This window comes from Doryrhamphus excisus, chromosome 6, assembly GCF_030265055.1.
Source record: "Doryrhamphus excisus isolate RoL2022-K1 chromosome 6, RoL_Dexc_1.0, whole genome shotgun sequence".
Classification (NCBI taxonomy): Eukaryota; Metazoa; Chordata; class Actinopteri; order Syngnathiformes; family Syngnathidae; genus Doryrhamphus; species Doryrhamphus excisus.
The window spans coordinates 1,129,616-1,145,346 of record NC_080471.1 but is presented as its reverse complement, the minus strand read 5'-3'; the positions used below and the strand labels follow the sequence as shown (position 1 = coordinate 1,145,346).

The following is a 15,731-nucleotide window of genomic DNA, read 5'->3' as shown; positions in this document are numbered from 1 at the left end:
GGTAGCCGCTAGCATGGTTGCCGCTTCCATGGTAGCCGCTAGCATGGTTGACGCTAGCATGCTAGCCGCTAGCTACAGCGAATAAGCGCCAGTCTCGTGGTGTTTGTTGGGACCATCGGTTGCTTAGCAACATCTTTTCATCAAGACTGAATTAGTGAAGCTGTGCAGTAGTTTCCAATTACGCCAATTACGTGCAAAGCGTCGTCATTGAAATCCAGAGTTGAGCAACGTCAGGTAAGTGTTTCTCCTTATGGGACACGATAGCTATGCTACGAAACCCAGCTAATTAGAACCGAAAAGAGTTGCCAAATGTGCATTTTTTGAACTAAAAATGACATGAAGTAACTTTTGATAACGTTCGTGTCGAAATGTTGCATTGCAATCATTCATTTTACGCTTCGTAATCACTTCATGTGTGAGTTATTTGGGCTGACGTTCGCCGGCCACAACATTAGGAACATGAAAAGGTCCCTAATGAAAGGTCCAATCGTTACACCCAATGTATCCCATCAAGTAACCATTTCAAGACGCTGTCATGACTACTGTTTGGGACCAAGGAACAATACAATGGGAATGCAACTGGGATATACTTTAGAGTAGTCAGTGTGCAGCTTGTACAGCTAGATGAAGTTATATTATATATTTCAACAACATCAAGAATGCATCTTAGCTTTGTGGTGCAAGTGAAAATACCCGTTGTTCTGAACCTAATTTTCCAGAAATGACCTTTGTTCGTTTTTCATAATTTATGTTTACGACTTCAAAAAATAACTTTTAGTTAAATATTGTGCTACTAAAATGACGTTATTTGTCCTCATAATATTTCAACGCTATTGTAAAAGGAAGACTTTTTCTGGTTAGATTCCCAGCTTTGTTCTTTTCATATTTTGACTTTTTTCCTGCAAAATTACTGTTGAAATCTTCTGTTTTGAATTTTCAGAATTTTTCTTTTAGTTTTTATTTTGAAATTGTATTTTTAGAATGTGCTGCGGGCCAATAAACAAACTACTGCGTGGCCCCTGGGCCGCCCTTTGGTCACCCGTGCCGTAAAACAGGTGCTGGTGACATCATCAGCAGCCTGCGGAGGAGGGGGGGGGGGGCAGGAGTGAAGGTTTGGCCGTGGAGTCGAAGCCGTACAGGGAATGACATCAGAGCGTTCTGATTGGACGCTTCGGTGGGTTCTTTGAGCTCGCCAAATGTAACGCGTGACATCGTTGCGCATCACTGCCTGTGTATGTAACCGCCATCGCAATGTCATCGCACTCGCAACCATTCAAACGCCTTCAATGCCAAACAGCTGAGCCGATATTCTTTTCAAGTCCCCCCCCCCCCGAAGCTGCTTCTTGTGTTTTATCTTTTGTAGTCCAAGAGGCCCGGTGATTGGCAGGCGACCAGTCCACGGTGGACCACGCCTGTCGTCCATAGTCAGCTGGGGTAGGCTCCAGCTCACCCGTGATCCCGAACAGGCTAAGCGGTAGAAAATGAATGAATGTACTCCGCCCAGAGTCGCAGGAACAGAACACGGACAATTGCGGCTACATTGTGCAGAACCGGACCGCAGGAAGAAAATGACTTGAGGACCGGAATGCCGCTTCATGCATCAGAGCATATCATAGCAACCCCTGGATACGAGGCAGCACAGCGATGACATCGGGGCAGACTGCTTCAAGGCTTAGTAAGTAATCCCGTGTTGACCATGGAAGCCATTCCCTGTGACGTACATGTTGGCATCCAGGCAGGAAGTCCATCAGCCATGGCCGGTCCCATCATCAGGAATTGGTGGAATACCTACCAGTTGGGAAAATCTGACAGCAAAGACTCCAACAGAGAGGAGGACGAGGACGTGACGGTGAAAAGGCAGTGTAAGCTGTTTCCGTGCATGTGTACTGTATGTAGTACTACTTGGTAAAGAGTCCCAAAGCCTACTCTGTGAGCAGGACCGTGTTAGAATCCGTCCTAAGTTTGCTAGCTGATTGATGAGACCGGCGGTTTAAAAATATCTGATCTGCCCCAAAGGTGTAGAAACATTAAATATTAAATCCGCTCCTTTATCACGGCGCTGTGCACCGTACAGCTCAGCCCGGAATGAGCCTTCATGAAAAATGTAGAGCTACTGTACGTTCCGTGGAAAAGCAGTTGAGTGATCATCTGGGTGCCTCCCAAGTGTCCATAAGCCAGGCCCTGCGAACCAGGCAGCTACGCATCAACTTCGACGAAGGACGCCCGGTGTTGAGTCTTAGAGCGCCGCTGGATCTGGTCCAGTTCCCGTCCGTCTCCTGCCCCCGCTGGCCCGTAGAGTGCGAGGTCATCAGCAATGCGGTCCATCACATCGGTAACGCAGCCGTCACTCAGACCCACCCAGTCCATGGGAACGCTGGGAACGCTGGGAACGCTGGGGATGTTCATGTCTGACCTGCCTCGTAGAGTGGGAACCTCCTCATCCCGAACCTTTCTACTACCCCAAGGGCCACGAGAGGATCCCCTTTCTTTCGGGGGAGGAGGGCCGACAGGTGGTCTACTCTATAGACAATGGTAACTTACCGCTATACTATATACTACTGTATATTACTATATCTACTGTATATTACTCTATCTACTGTATATTACTCTATCTACTGTATCTACTGTATCTTAGTGGGAGCTTTGCTCTTTCGACTTTTTCCCTTTTTTCATTTGCCAGATATGAATATCTTTGCTTATTGGGGAATATGGCGGGAATATAATATATTAGGAATATATAGGTTTTACTGTTGAAAGTCTATGCTACTAAAATTATATATTTTTTTTCTCATGATATTACAAATTTAATACTTTTTTGCTCATTGGATTACAACATTTTTCTCTTAATATTTTAACTTTATTGTCATAAAAATGTCCATTTAAAGGGGACTATGATGCTTTCTGACCCATAAATGTGGTTAGAATGTTGAATGTACATTCCGTGTTCAACCACACCAAAGTTCCACGTCATGAAGGTTGGGCGTTTGGGGCGGAGCCCTGAATGAAGTTGGCATGGCTCAAAACGCTTGGTTTGAAAAGGCGGGGTAAAACTGACCCTTTGTGATGTCACAGAGGGGCGGACTTCTTTATATGGGCGTGGCTGTGTTATTTTGACTTCATTCTGCAGATTTTCTAATTATTGCTAATTTTGTTTAGTTCTCTAGTTAAATTCTATTTTTAGAATGTGCCACGGGCGCCCAAACAACAGCCAAGTGCCGCAAATGGCACCCAGGCCGGACGTTGGACACCCCTGACCTACACAATCCAAGCAGAGCTGCTAGCTACCATCAGGCTACCGTGATGCATGTCATGTACATTGGTTATCTTCACGCAGCGGCCATGTTCTTTCCGTTCCACCCTCAGGCAACAAGTGTTCCTACTTCACGTGTTCTCGTGCCGGAGGGTCCAGGGTGTCGGAGAGAAGAGCCTCTTTCAGTGACGCCAGTCAAAAACAACGCTCTCTTGAGTTCGAGTCCCGATTTGAGAGCGGGAACCTTCAGAAGGCTGTGCAAATGTGAGTATGTCCGGAAGGCGTTGGGGCAACTCTGCCTCTGCCCCACCCTGCAGCCCAACCTCCTGCTGTGTCGTCTGCTGCTCAGCGGCCCCTTCAACTACGAGCTCAGCCTGCGCACCGACCTGTACACCAGCAAGCACACGCAGTGGTTTTACTTCCGAGTGAGGAACATGAAGCCCGGGGTCACCTACCGCTTCACCATCGTCAACTTCACCAAGCGCCGCAGCCTTTATTCCCAGGGTATGAGGCCGCTGCTGTACTCCCAGAGATCTGCCGACGAGAGCTCTGTGGGCTGGCAACGCGCCGGCTCCAATATCGCGTACTACCGCAGCCAGGTAGGGGGCGCCGCCGGCCGGTTGGGGGGCCACGACCAACTGTCCAAAGGGATTATTTCTTGGCCTTAAAATACACTCGAACTAAAACAACAGCAAAAATAGAAAAACCAAGAACAAAGCCAAAGTATTACAGGAAACATAAATAGTGAATACGTTGAGAAGATCATGGGAATAAAGTAGGGATGTTCCCATCCTGATATTCCGTGTGGAATAATAATAATAATAAGTGGTGAGGTGTTGCCATCCTTGTCTCTTCAGAACAGGAAGGCCAACAACGAGTCTGAGAGCCTGTACTCCCTGACGTGGACCCTCCAGTTCCCGTACGAAGCCGACACCTGCTACGTGGCGCACTGCTACCCCTACACCTACTCCCACCTCCAGTGCTACCTGAGGCACATCTCCTCCAAGCCCACCGTGGCCTCCTACTGCAAAGTACGGGTGCTGTGCCACAGCCTTGCTGGGAACGTGGTCTACGTGCTGACCGTCACCTCACGGACCGGCGGCAAGGTGAAGGACAACGGCAACAAGAAGGCCGTCGTGGTGACGGCCCGAGTCCACCCTGGAGAAACCAACAGCTCCTGGATGATGGAGGGGTTCCTCGACTTTCTACTCGGGGACTCGGATGATGCTCAGCTTCTGCGGGACACTTTTGTTTTTAAGGTGTGAAAGCTCCGGATCGTTCAAAGAGTATGGACAGAAAAGACCAAACCATCCATCCTTCCAACCATCCATCCATCCATCCAAACATCCACCTGTCCAGCATCCAATCAACCATCCATCCACCCATTCAACCATTCATCCATCCATCCATCATTCATCTATCCACCCATACATCCATCCATCCACCCATTCAACCATCCTTCCACCCATCCACCCATCCATCCATCCATCCATCATTCATCTATCCATCCATCCATCCATCCATCATTCATCTATCCACCCATACATCCATCCATCCACCCATTCAACCACCCTTCCACCCACCCATCCATCCATCCATCATTCATCTGTCCATCCATCCATCATTCATCTATCCACCCATACATCCATCCGTCCACCCATTCAACTATCCATCCCAACATCCATCCATCCATCCATCCATCCATCCTTCCACCCATACATCCATCCATCCACCCATTCAACCATCCATCCATCCATCCTTCCACCCATCCATCCATCATCCATCCATCCTTCCACCCATCCATCCATCATCCATCCTTCCAACCATCCATCCATCCACCCAGCCACCCATTTACCATCCATCCAAACATCCATCTGTCCAGCATCCAACCAAACATTCATGTATCCATCCACCCACCCAAACATCCATCTATCATCCCTCCATCCATCTATCATTCATCCATCCATCCATCCATCCATCCATGATGTGTATCTATAACATCCCTCCCCCCAGCCTGACCATCTGTATATAAATGATGTCATGTGAGATGAATCCACGATGAAGTCCTGATCCTGTCAATCATTGTCTCTTGGCTCCTGCAGGTGGTGCCGATGCTCAACCCAGACGGGGTGGTGGTGGGCAACTACCGCTGCTCTCTGGCCGGCAGGGACCTCAACAGGAACTACAAGTCCGTGCTCAGGGATTCCTTCCCGTGCATATGGCATACCCGCAACATGGTGGAAAAGTAAGGACGTGGCTTGTTAGCCAGGAAGTCCACGTCTTGGTATTTAGGACTCTGGTCCAGATACGCGGATCCTAGCTCTTAAACGTCTCCGATATGTTCCTCAGACTGATGAACGAGACAGACGTCGTTCTCTACTGCGACTTCCACGGCCACAACCGTAAAAACAACGTGTTCATGTACGGCTGCAACAACCAGGAGGACGCCTCGTCCCGCCTCCACGAGAGGGTCTTCCCGCTGATGATGAGCAAGAACGCCAGCGACAAGGTAACAACGCCTCAGCCTCAAAGCCACCAAAGGCCCTCTGTCTTAATTCCACCCGCATCTCCACATCTCCGCATCTCCACATCCCTCCCTGGCTGTAGTTCTGCTTCAAGAGCTGTAAATTCCAGGTTCAGAAGAGCAAAGAGGGAACGGGTCGAATCGCCATGTGGAGACTCGGCATCAAGAACAGCTACACCATGGAGGCCACCTTTGGTGGCTCCACGCTCGGTGGGCGCTGGCTTTCTACTTCCTACCTTCTGCTGTGTGTGTTTGACCTGCCGTTATCTCCTCAGGAGACCGTAAGGGGACCCACTTCACCACTCAAGACCTGAAGTCTCTGGGCTTCTACGTTTGCGACACCTTGCTGGACTACTGTGATCCAGATCCCAGTAAGGTAATGATGATCAAGGTCATCTTCCTCTTTGGGCTTCTCCCTCCGGGGGTCCGCAGCAAACCAATCTCCTCCATCCAACCCATGTCCTCCTTCACTACGTCCATAAATCTCCTCCTTGGTCTTCCTCTACGCCTCCTACCTGGCAGCAACCTTCTACCAACATATTGACTATCTCTCCTCTGGACATGTCCCAACCATCTCAGTCTCAAGGCCTCTAACGTGTAATGTCCCTCTGATGTACTCCTTCCTGATCCTATCCATCCTGGTCACTCCCGATCTCTGCATCCCCTCTCTAGACCAAACAACATGGCTGCTCTCAGCACACTTTCCATTTAGCTGAACTCTTCTATCACATCACGTCTGACACGTTTCTCCACCCGTTCCATCCTGCCTGCACACGCTTCTTCTTCTTCTTCTTCTTCTTCTTCGTCTTCTTCGTCTTCTTCTTCTTCTTCTTCTACCTCCTTTCACCATCTCCATTCTTCTGGACTGTTGAGCCCAGGTAGATCCTTACCTAAATACCAGATTATGAAATGCCATCACCATGACTCACACAGTTAACTCAGAGTTAATTGCACTTAATCGTAGATAGAAATAGTTTTTTACCTGTGATACAGTAAGTATTATATAGGTAATATAAGCATATATGTAAGTAGTAAGCAGTAGGTGGTTTTATGGTGGTATGTGGAGTGCACCAAGGAAAGATCTGATGACCTCATGAGGTGCTGGTTCATATTTGTTGGGTACACGAGCCCCGTGAAAAACAATAACGTTGCAAGTCCTAAATACTACTAAATACTAGTACTAAATCTTCATGGTGTTCATGAAGTCGTTCAGGAGATTCCTACCACCTTTTCAGATGACCTACTGCCTGACTGAACTCACAGCTCTGCTGAGAAAGGAAGCCAAGGAACGTCTGGGCAAAGAATCAGACACCGACTTCTCCGTCTCCGATTTGGAATCTGGGTGAGATCACGTCCTACCATGATCACCGTGACCATATGACAATGATACATAATATACCTTTTAATACCTAATATTATATTTGTATCAATCCCTTTGGAATATAAGACGACGGTCCAATACCAGCTTTGCAATCCATGATCCAGTCCATGATCCACTATGGGGTGTACTGGCATCGCTCCTACTTAGATGGTCTCGGGTCTTACCTCCACCTTGGTCACCTTGGTCACGTTGGTGACGTTGGTCACGCGCTGCAGGGGTGTTCAACCTGCGGCCCCTGCTGTTTTTCTATTGGCCTGTGGCACATTCTAAAAATAGAATTTCATCATTTATTAAGTAACTCCATTATTTATCATTTAAGAAACAAAAAACATAAAAAAGACAAATCATTTTACATAAAATAACATAAACATTTTAGTTGCATAAAGTTTAAATATGAAAGAAAAAAGACATTTTTAATAAGTCCTAATATTATGAGAAACAGACAAAACAACAAAAAGTTGTAACTGTATTTAAAAATAAAGTCCAAATATTATGTGAATGAAGTTAAGAAAAAAAGAATAGTTGGCACGGGAGTGACACGGGAGTGACGCGGGAGTGACACGGGAGTGACGTGGGAGTGACACGGGAGTGACATGGGAGTGACGCGGGAGTGACATGGGAGTGACGCGGGAGTGACATGGGAGTGACGCGGGAGTGACATGGGAGTGACGCGGGAGTGACATGGGAGTGACGTGGGAGTGACATGGGAGTGACATGGGAGTGACACAGGAGTGACGTGGGACTGATGCAGGAGTGACATGGGACTGACGCGGGAGTGACGTGGGAGTGCTGCGGGAGTGACGTGGGACTGATGCAGGAGTGACATGGGACTGACGCGGGAGTGACGTGGGAGTGACGTGGGAGTGCTGCGGGAGTGACGTGGGACTGATGCGGGACTGACGCGGGAGTGACGCGGGAGTGCTGCGGGAGTGACGTGGGACTGACGCAGGAGTGACATGGGACTGACGCGGGAGTGACGCGGGAGTGACGCGGGAGTGATGCGAGAGTGATGCGAGAGTGACATGGGACTGACGCGGGAGTGACGCGGGAGTGACGCGGGAGTGATGCGAGAGTGACGTGGGAGTGGCGTGGGACTGACGCAGGAGTGACATGGGAGTGACGCGGGAGTGACATGGGAGTGACGCGGGAGTGACACGGGAGTGACACGGGAGTGACACGGGAGTGACGTGGGAGTGACACGGGAGTGACGCGGGAGTGACGCGGGAGTGACGCGGGAGTGACGCGGGTACCTCACAGATCAGCAGCTTGACGGACGCGGGCTTCCTTTCTGCTTCTGCAGCACCAGCGGTTCTGATAGTTCTGATTCTGATGGACTTCCAGCTCACTTGCTCCAGCAGGCACCCAGCGACCACGAGGAGGTACGCTGACCGCATGTTTGCTAGAACCATTTCATCTTCTCACACGCCGCTTGTGTCCTGCTAAGCACCCCCCCGTGAAGAACAAAAAGAAAGTGAGTCACAAAAGAAGGAACAGGCTGAGGTCCACCATCCACCAACCAACGGTTCCGCCTGAGAGCAGCCCCCAGCATGCAGTAAGACTGTCAAGTTGTATCGGTACAACGTATATCGGTACAACGTATACACGAACACACGTACACACGTATAAGGTCTCTGAGGAGATGCCGGCTCTCTGCAGGAGCCTGATCTTCAGCGTGAGGAGGATGCAGGCAAACGGAGCAGCAAGGAAAGCCTGCTGGGAAGACACCGGAGGAAATGGCAGGTATGGAGTCATGGAGGAGAAGGTGGTGATCAGAAGGTCTTGATGGAGCTGATTGTAACCCTGGTTGGTCAAGGTCAATACTCCAGTCAGGAAGATTGTCATCCCCGCAGCGCATGCTAACCATGGAGACGTCCGTCATGTGACCCTGTGGCAAGGCTGTGAGCCCGTCAAGGTGATCCAGATCATCGCCGTCGCCTCCTAACGATGCCTTCCGCATCGCTTAGACTTCTAAGAAATCATATTTTAACTCTAGAAGTTTCCTCACGAGGGTGGGGGCGTGCTGGAGCCTATCCCAGCTGGATGACACGTTTCTTCTCATCCAATTAGGACCTTCTCTCGTGACGCTGCGACTGTTATGTTTGGACATATGAAGTTGACTTTATTCTCATAAAATAACTTTTTTTCCATTTTTGCTGCTGCTGTTTTTTCCATCTATTTCAACCTCCATCTTGTACATTTTCTCCTCGGAATTACAACTTTATTTCCAGAATATTTGTTTTTATTCTTCCTCATAATATTTAGGATATGATATTATATTCTGGTAGGATGTGGCGCGATCAAAAAAAAAGATCATAACTGATCTGTGATGGTTATGATGGTTATTGTTTCCTTTCCGATGACGATATCGATTATGGCTTTGTCAAACCTCTCTGAGGCGTCCGTCATCCTGAAGCTTTGAGCTGTCAATCAGAAGCTGTGCAGCAAAACGAACGCGCCTTTCCAGGCCTGGACACATCCTTTATGGGAATGTCTGGCATGTCCGTATTGTTGGTGTAATCCTAACATCTGTGCGATCTTCTTTTAGGATGATCGTGGCGAAGACTCCGGCCCGGCAGCAAACATGCGGAGGGCGCGCCCAAACATCAACACCATTGTCACTCTTTCGCCCCGCAGAGGTTGCAAGTTTTTTATCTGCTGCTTTGATTGTCGTTTTTTTTTGTTGGCTTTGGTCGCCACCTGAAATTAAGCAGTACAGATGTGGGGGGGGGGGGGGGTCCGTATGGGCTAGCAATGACTAACTGGAACGTGTCATGTTGGCGTCCAACAGGCCAGCAAAGAAACACAGCCCAGTGGAGGTACTCATCCCAGCTGCTGCACCTCAGCGCCGTGCTTCCTCGCCCCCCCAAATTCATGCATCCCATCCAGCATCAGCATCAGCATCAGCAGCGCCAGCAGCAGCCGTGCTTATCTAGTGAGTACTGCATCTTCTAGACTTGCTGTCATTTGGTGCTAATCACCACTCAGTCAATTCAGTCAACTGTCCCTGTCGTCACGCTTTTAGGGCGGTCACCCTTCCACGCCGACAGGTAACGCTAACGTTCTTCGGGGTGGGTTGGTTGAGCTCGTTTGGATTCACTTAGTCCTCATCTTGGCTGTCGATTCCCCACCAGGCGCCTGCTGTCCAACATCACCATCGAACACTTGCCCGGCTGCCCCGGGTGCAAAGGGGCGCACTCCTACCTGGGGCCCAACCGCTACTACGTGCACGAAGACTTCCCCAGCGGGCATGCCGACGTAGCCAGCAAGAAATGGCGGGAAAAGAGGAAGGAAGGAGGCGTGGCAGAAGGTTGGTCATGACTCTGTTCCAGACAATTTGGAGATAAAAACTATGATATTATTAATCTTACATTGGGAGGCAGGAAAGTCATAATTATGAGACAAGTCCAAATTAAGAGATAAAAAGTTATAATTAGATTTTTAAAAAGTCACTTTTTATGTAAAACTTCTTTTCTTTTCTTAGTGGGATTGCTGAAACATAATCCATTTCAAGAGCGGAACCGTGGAGACGTCATCTTGGAACTGTCCCGGAGAAAATCTGCCCCCCACTCCAACGTCTTAGTTCCCGTGCTGAGGTGCACGGACCTGCGAGGAACCAGGTACCATCATTTCCTGTCAGTCCCTGTGTCTCCACCAAACATCTCCATGGTGGCTTTGAGTTGCCATGTTGGCGCGGTGGACGTGGTGTGAATGCTCGGGTTTGATTCTGTTAGCCACTGTTAGCTCGGCTGTCATCATAACAGAACAAGCGTTTGGATGTTTTCTCATTTTTCCTCAGTCTGTGCGACACGACCCGAGAAGACAAAGGAACAAAAAGTGTTTTACCCCCCGTGACAAAGTCCCCCTCGTCCACAGAGTGGCATGATTCATGAGCTTTCAGGCGGAGGATCGCCGACTTCTTCGCCCGACAAGGGAATGTCTAAGAAGGTATCCTTTCAGAGTACACGGCAGCCGGAAGAATATCCCAACTGTACTTTGTTTTCCTGGGATAATGGACCTCCATCTTGTATGGGGTATGCTGGAGCCTATCCCAGCTGTGTTTGGGCGAATTAATGGAGATGGACATGATGGACATGATCACCTTGCAGTGTCAATACATATTGATTCAATTATTTGTACAAAACGTACAAAAACAATCATACAATCTCATATGGAATATGCTGAATACAAAATAAATATTTTTCTGTTTTCATGAAGCAGTGATTGACACATTGTGCCTACAACAACGGGGGGGGGGGGGGGCAGCGGCCTCCAGGGAGGACCACGTTCTACACGAGGGAAGGATGCGAGGCCGCTTTCCGATTGTGTACAAGAACAACAAAAACCAGGCCGACTTGAGGGGCATACTTTCTAGAATGGGCCGTAAATGGCCCCCAGCCTGCACTTTGGACCCCCCTGGCCTTGAGTCTTGGCAGAGCGACGCCCCCGCGGTGACAGGAAGTCGATGCTTCAGTCAAACTGACGGAGATGGAACTGACTCTCCGTGTGTCTGACCAAGTCCCGTAGAGCCACGAAGCCCACCACGGCCTAGCAGGGGCGAAAAACGACAAAAGAAATGAAAAACGACAACCGTGACGTCCACGTGATGAGCGGCGGCGTACCTGAGTGAGGACGAAAAGAGCGAGAACGACGTGAACGCCCCTTTCCAACGGCTGGACGAGGATGCCTTGGTTGAAGAGCAGAAAGAGGATTTGGGGCAGCTGCAGCAGGATGCTCAGCAGCCAAAAGCCCGCCAACTCCGCCACCTTCACATAGGGCGGGAACAGGGTCAGCGGGGCCTCGCTCTGGGGATGGGCCTTCATTCAACATCACGTCATACCTTCTCCTGCAGGTTCCCCACATACCCTAGATAGAGTCTAATGGCCTCGATCATGGTCATCAGGATGAGGACCGTCACCAGGATGAACTTGTAGTAGTCGGGCAAAGCAGAGTACTGGGAGGGTTGGATGTTAGATGGATGGCATCGGGAAATGCAATCATGTGACAATGTCAGCAACATCCTTACATTACTGCCTGGAGCACATACAAAGTGCGGCCTGGGGGCGATTTACAGCCCGTGACTCGCTTATTATTGGCCCGTAGCACCTTGTAGAAATCAAATGAAATGTGAAATAAAAAGATGAAATTATGATACTAATAATGATTAACCCAAACGTTTGGCTTTAAATAAATGGAATTTTTTGTGGCCCCCCGCAAGACAGATTTTTCTGTATGTGGCTCTCTGTGGAAAAAGTTAGGACACCCCCAGTTTTAGCAAAATAAAGTCAATAATGGTTCAAACAATACGCTAGCAAATATAGCAATATTCACAATGTAACAACATGAACATAAACACAGAAGTAGAAGAGAGCTGAAAAATACCAAAGAGCTGGTATCGATTCGATATCGCTACTGGGATCGATCCGCCCACACGTGAACATGTTCACTGCTCGGACATATTTCCGCTTCGGTTGGTTTGAAAGGTTTGTAACCATGTTAGAAAACTAATGATAAGAGTTAATATTTTTTATATTAAAAAACTTACTTTGAGGTGCAGCATGACAGTCTCACTGATCCACCACAGGGGGAAGAACCACATGTTAAAGAACAGAGACATCTGGAGGGGCAGGCTGGACAGAACCCGCCTGTCTGGAAAACAACACAACACAACACAAATTGTTGAGGTGCGTTGTGGCTTTTCTGAAACACACAAAGCTACAGGAAGCACTCCAAACAAACAAAGTCGCCACCATTGGGTAGCACGGCAGTCATGCTAGCTCGCTGCTATGTTAGCTACTATGCTAGCTTTCATGCTAGCTGCCATGCTAGCGTTCATGCCAGCTGCCATGTTAGCTACTATGCTAGCGTTCATGCTAGCTGCCATGCTAGCTTTCATGCTAGCTGCCATGCTAGCTGCTGACGCTACCGTGCGGCGAAGACGTGCTTCGCGCCTTCGACGGAGGCTGACTCTGCTCCACGAAGACATTACGAGAAAAGTCTTCCAAGCGTCTTCGGAGAGTGTCTGGTAAGTCCATCACTTCAACCTCCATGTAAGACGGACAAAAAGGCCCTCCTCTAACTCTTCCTCCCTGTTGTCACGTAGCTCCATGGCAACCAGGAAACTCGCGGTTCTTCTTTGGGTCAACATAGTACTGTAGTATAGTCAGCAGTATAATAGACTATAGCATCGCCAACATAGTACTTCATAGACATATTTTACATATATCTTTAACAAAGACGTTTCTTGCATTGTCTCACAAACGTACTTTTGTACTATACACATTTGGGTATAAGTTCCCTCAAACTGCAATAAACAAGGTTTAGGGTACATGTAGGGTACTACATGACAATGCCCTTTCCGAAAATAAATAAATACAAATAAAATATATATACATTGAGTGTGTATTTGTATTATTTGTATTTTAGTTCAGTCATTTTTAGTCTTGAAAATGCTCAAGTAAGGCCCAAAATATGTCAAATGTGATAAATGAATGAAACTCTGACGCAGCTTTTGTTCTCTTTAGTGAACTTAGAAACGTCGGCCGCAATAGTTTACACTTTTATTCGTGGAAGGATTCTCAACTGAACAATGTAACAATGGCGCCCTCTTGTGGGCTAAATAGAACACTTTACATATAAGACATACATAAATGCGGAAACGCCATAACACCACCTATTCAAAAGTCTCTTTGGAATAGTTTGATGTTGTGTATTGGATAGAAAAACACACTTTCATGCTATAGCTTTAGTTTTATACTTTATATACAGGCACTTCTTTATTCAGTATTGCAAAAACCTGCTCTAAATCAGGGGTGTCCATTGAGGGCCACATAGTGAAAAATGAAAGCATGCGTGGGGCAGTTTGATATTTGTCAACAAACTAGTATCAATTTCAGTCGGCTGTTCTTTCTGCATTTTGGACACCCCCTGTGCAAAGCAATTAAACATACACAGCCCATGTGGCTAAATACTTTCATGTCTTCCCAGGTCATGACATCAAGGTCAAATGAGACAGTGGTAAGCAGCGCCAGCGCCACAGGATGTCCAGATGACGGTCACAGCGTGTCGTGTGAGTTGTTTGCGTAGGAGTCGTCCAAGGTGTCATAGTAGCGCAGGCGGGCTTTGTACTGCAGCAGCTTCTCCGTCAGCGGGCTGATGGGCAGCGCTTGACCCCGCACACTCAAGTCCAAGTATCTGGAGAGGAACACCACGCATGTTGGAAAACTGGGAATATGCACTGCAGTGTAGACGTCTGAGGGACGCTAGTTGCACTTTTTAAATTGAAGCGAAGGTGTATGGGATACGGGGGCCATTTAGATATTTTTTCATTGTAAAAAGGCTAACAAATATGTATTTGAAGCCAAGTCTATTATTGTTAATGGTCAGTATCAACACTTGAGCATCAGAGGGCTCTATCATGCTGTTGTGTTGTTGTATTTACTACGGCTACCACTAGGGGGTGCTGCATACTCGTGTTGAAGACGTGTGCTCACGGCAGGCAATAGCCTGATAAAAATAGAACCATAACATTCGGATTGTCTCCTGCGTCCTGATTGGCTGGAGACCATTCGGCCATTTTTATTCTACAAAAGGCTTCATTTAGGCCAAGAATATGTCAAATTTGCTTAATATGCATTTTGACCAACAATATGGGCCATCCATTGATTCATGAATTTTTCAAAATCGATGGACGTTTGAACCACAAAATGGCGAGCGATGACTGTTTGGCCTCATGTCGGCTAATGACGATGGATGTTTTTATACTTGGTGCAGACAATATGAAGTAATACATACACACAGTGCACAGTACAGTACCTGTGGGCTACAGTCCGGCACATAAAAGTATTGATGAACATCAGTGTGGCCATCAGGAAGAAGAATCTCTCCAGATTCCCATCATGCAGCACGGTCGGGTAGAAGTTACCTGCGAACGGCGCATCACGCTGTATGAGGTAGCGCACTTTGAATGACGGTACTGGACGTGTACTACCATACAGTATGGCGTCCTTACCTCCAGACAGCAGGTAGAGCAGCTGAATGCACAGGGCCCCCAGGAAGCAGCCCCCCCCATAGGACAGAGTGAGGAAGTGCAAGGAGATTCCTCGGATGTGGCCGGGGGTCAGCTGGAAAGATATGAGGGAACCTGGCATGGAGATAGGCAGGCATAGAGAGCATATTTCATATATTCATATATTCTTCATAATCTGAATACAAAATTCTGACGACATTTATAAGTCAATGTGAGGAAGGAAGGAAGGAAACTGGTAAAGGTTTCATGGTGGTCACTCACATGCGGGCGTGACCAGCGCCTCGGCCAACCCCAGTAAGACGTACTGCGGCGCCAGCTGGAAACATGGCATGGAGGACACCTGCAGGACCTTCCCGGAGAGGGTCTGCTCCACCAGGGGGAACGCCTTCCGGTGCAGCTCCGACAAACCCGCCACCAGGACGGAGAGAGCTGCACATGCATGTCCGAGAGCTGCAGGGGGGGTCAGACGGGGGGGACATACGGGGGGGCTGAGGACACACCTTTAGAGGAAACGGGCCAGACAATATGTTGCATCACTGGAGATGGAAAC

At 48.3% G+C, this 15,731-nt stretch overlaps 4 protein-coding genes across 6 annotated transcripts in view; 2 read left to right on the top strand and 2 right to left on the bottom strand.

Annotated features, from left to right (window-relative positions):
- The first annotated feature begins 23 nt into the window (after positions 1-23).
- On the top strand, positions 24-11,369 carry agbl2 (AGBL carboxypeptidase 2). 3 transcript variants are annotated; one of them, XM_058075431.1, is made up of 24 exons: positions 24-234; positions 1,364-1,434; positions 1,505-1,675; positions 1,736-1,862; positions 2,165-2,332; positions 2,425-2,532; positions 3,364-3,514; positions 3,600-3,849; positions 4,108-4,509; positions 5,353-5,495; positions 5,600-5,759; positions 5,885-5,984; positions 6,050-6,150; positions 7,010-7,116; positions 8,456-8,534; positions 8,600-8,707; positions 8,812-8,895; positions 8,969-9,067; positions 9,701-9,791; positions 9,944-10,087; positions 10,178-10,202; positions 10,287-10,462; positions 10,637-10,772; positions 10,952-11,369. In XM_058075431.1, exons 4-24 carry the CDS (start codon positions 1,754-1,756, stop codon positions 11,043-11,045), a joined length of 2,835 nt encoding a protein of 944 aa, XP_057931414.1. In that variant the 5' UTR covers positions 24-234; positions 1,364-1,434; positions 1,505-1,675; positions 1,736-1,753; the 3' UTR covers positions 11,046-11,369. The 3 variants fall into 3 exon arrangements, with proteins under 3 accessions (XP_057931414.1, XP_057931413.1, XP_057931415.1); XM_058075430.1 differs by having other exon boundaries at positions 25-234; positions 5,858-5,984; XM_058075432.1 differs by lacking the exons at positions 24-234; positions 1,364-1,434; positions 1,505-1,675; positions 1,736-1,862 and having other exon boundaries at positions 2,171-2,332; positions 2,466-2,532; positions 5,858-5,984.
- Positions 9,943-13,281, bottom strand: tmem17 (transmembrane protein 17). Its single transcript, XM_058075458.1, has 5 exons — positions 13,079-13,281; positions 12,698-12,801; positions 11,993-12,106; positions 11,775-11,918; positions 9,943-11,700 (listed from the first exon to the last, which is right to left on the bottom strand). Exons 1-5 carry the CDS (start codon positions 13,200-13,202, stop codon positions 11,623-11,625), a joined length of 564 nt encoding a protein of 187 aa, XP_057931441.1. The 5' UTR covers positions 13,203-13,281; the 3' UTR covers positions 9,943-11,622.
- LOC131131087 (coiled-coil domain-containing protein 34-like) overlaps positions 12,720-15,731 on the top strand; it is a 16,021-nt gene continuing 13,009 nt past the window's right edge. Inside the window, exons 1-2 of the mRNA XM_058075452.1 lie at positions 12,720-13,177; positions 14,140-14,221. The gene's annotated coding sequence lies outside the window, so the exon portion shown is untranslated. The remainder of the gene's footprint in view (positions 13,178-14,139; positions 14,222-15,731) is intronic.
- The window catches only part of slc15a5 (solute carrier family 15 member 5), a 5,409-nt gene continuing 3,650 nt past the window's right edge, over positions 13,973-15,731 (bottom strand). Inside the window, exons 6-9 of the mRNA XM_058075459.1 lie at positions 15,443-15,631; positions 15,164-15,295; positions 14,968-15,076; positions 13,973-14,346 (exon numbers count right to left, since the gene is read on the bottom strand). Coding sequence (XP_057931442.1) covers positions 14,208-14,346; positions 14,968-15,076; positions 15,164-15,295; positions 15,443-15,631 — 569 coding nt within the window. The 3' untranslated portion in view covers positions 13,973-14,207. The remainder of the gene's footprint in view (positions 14,347-14,967; positions 15,077-15,163; positions 15,296-15,442; positions 15,632-15,731) is intronic.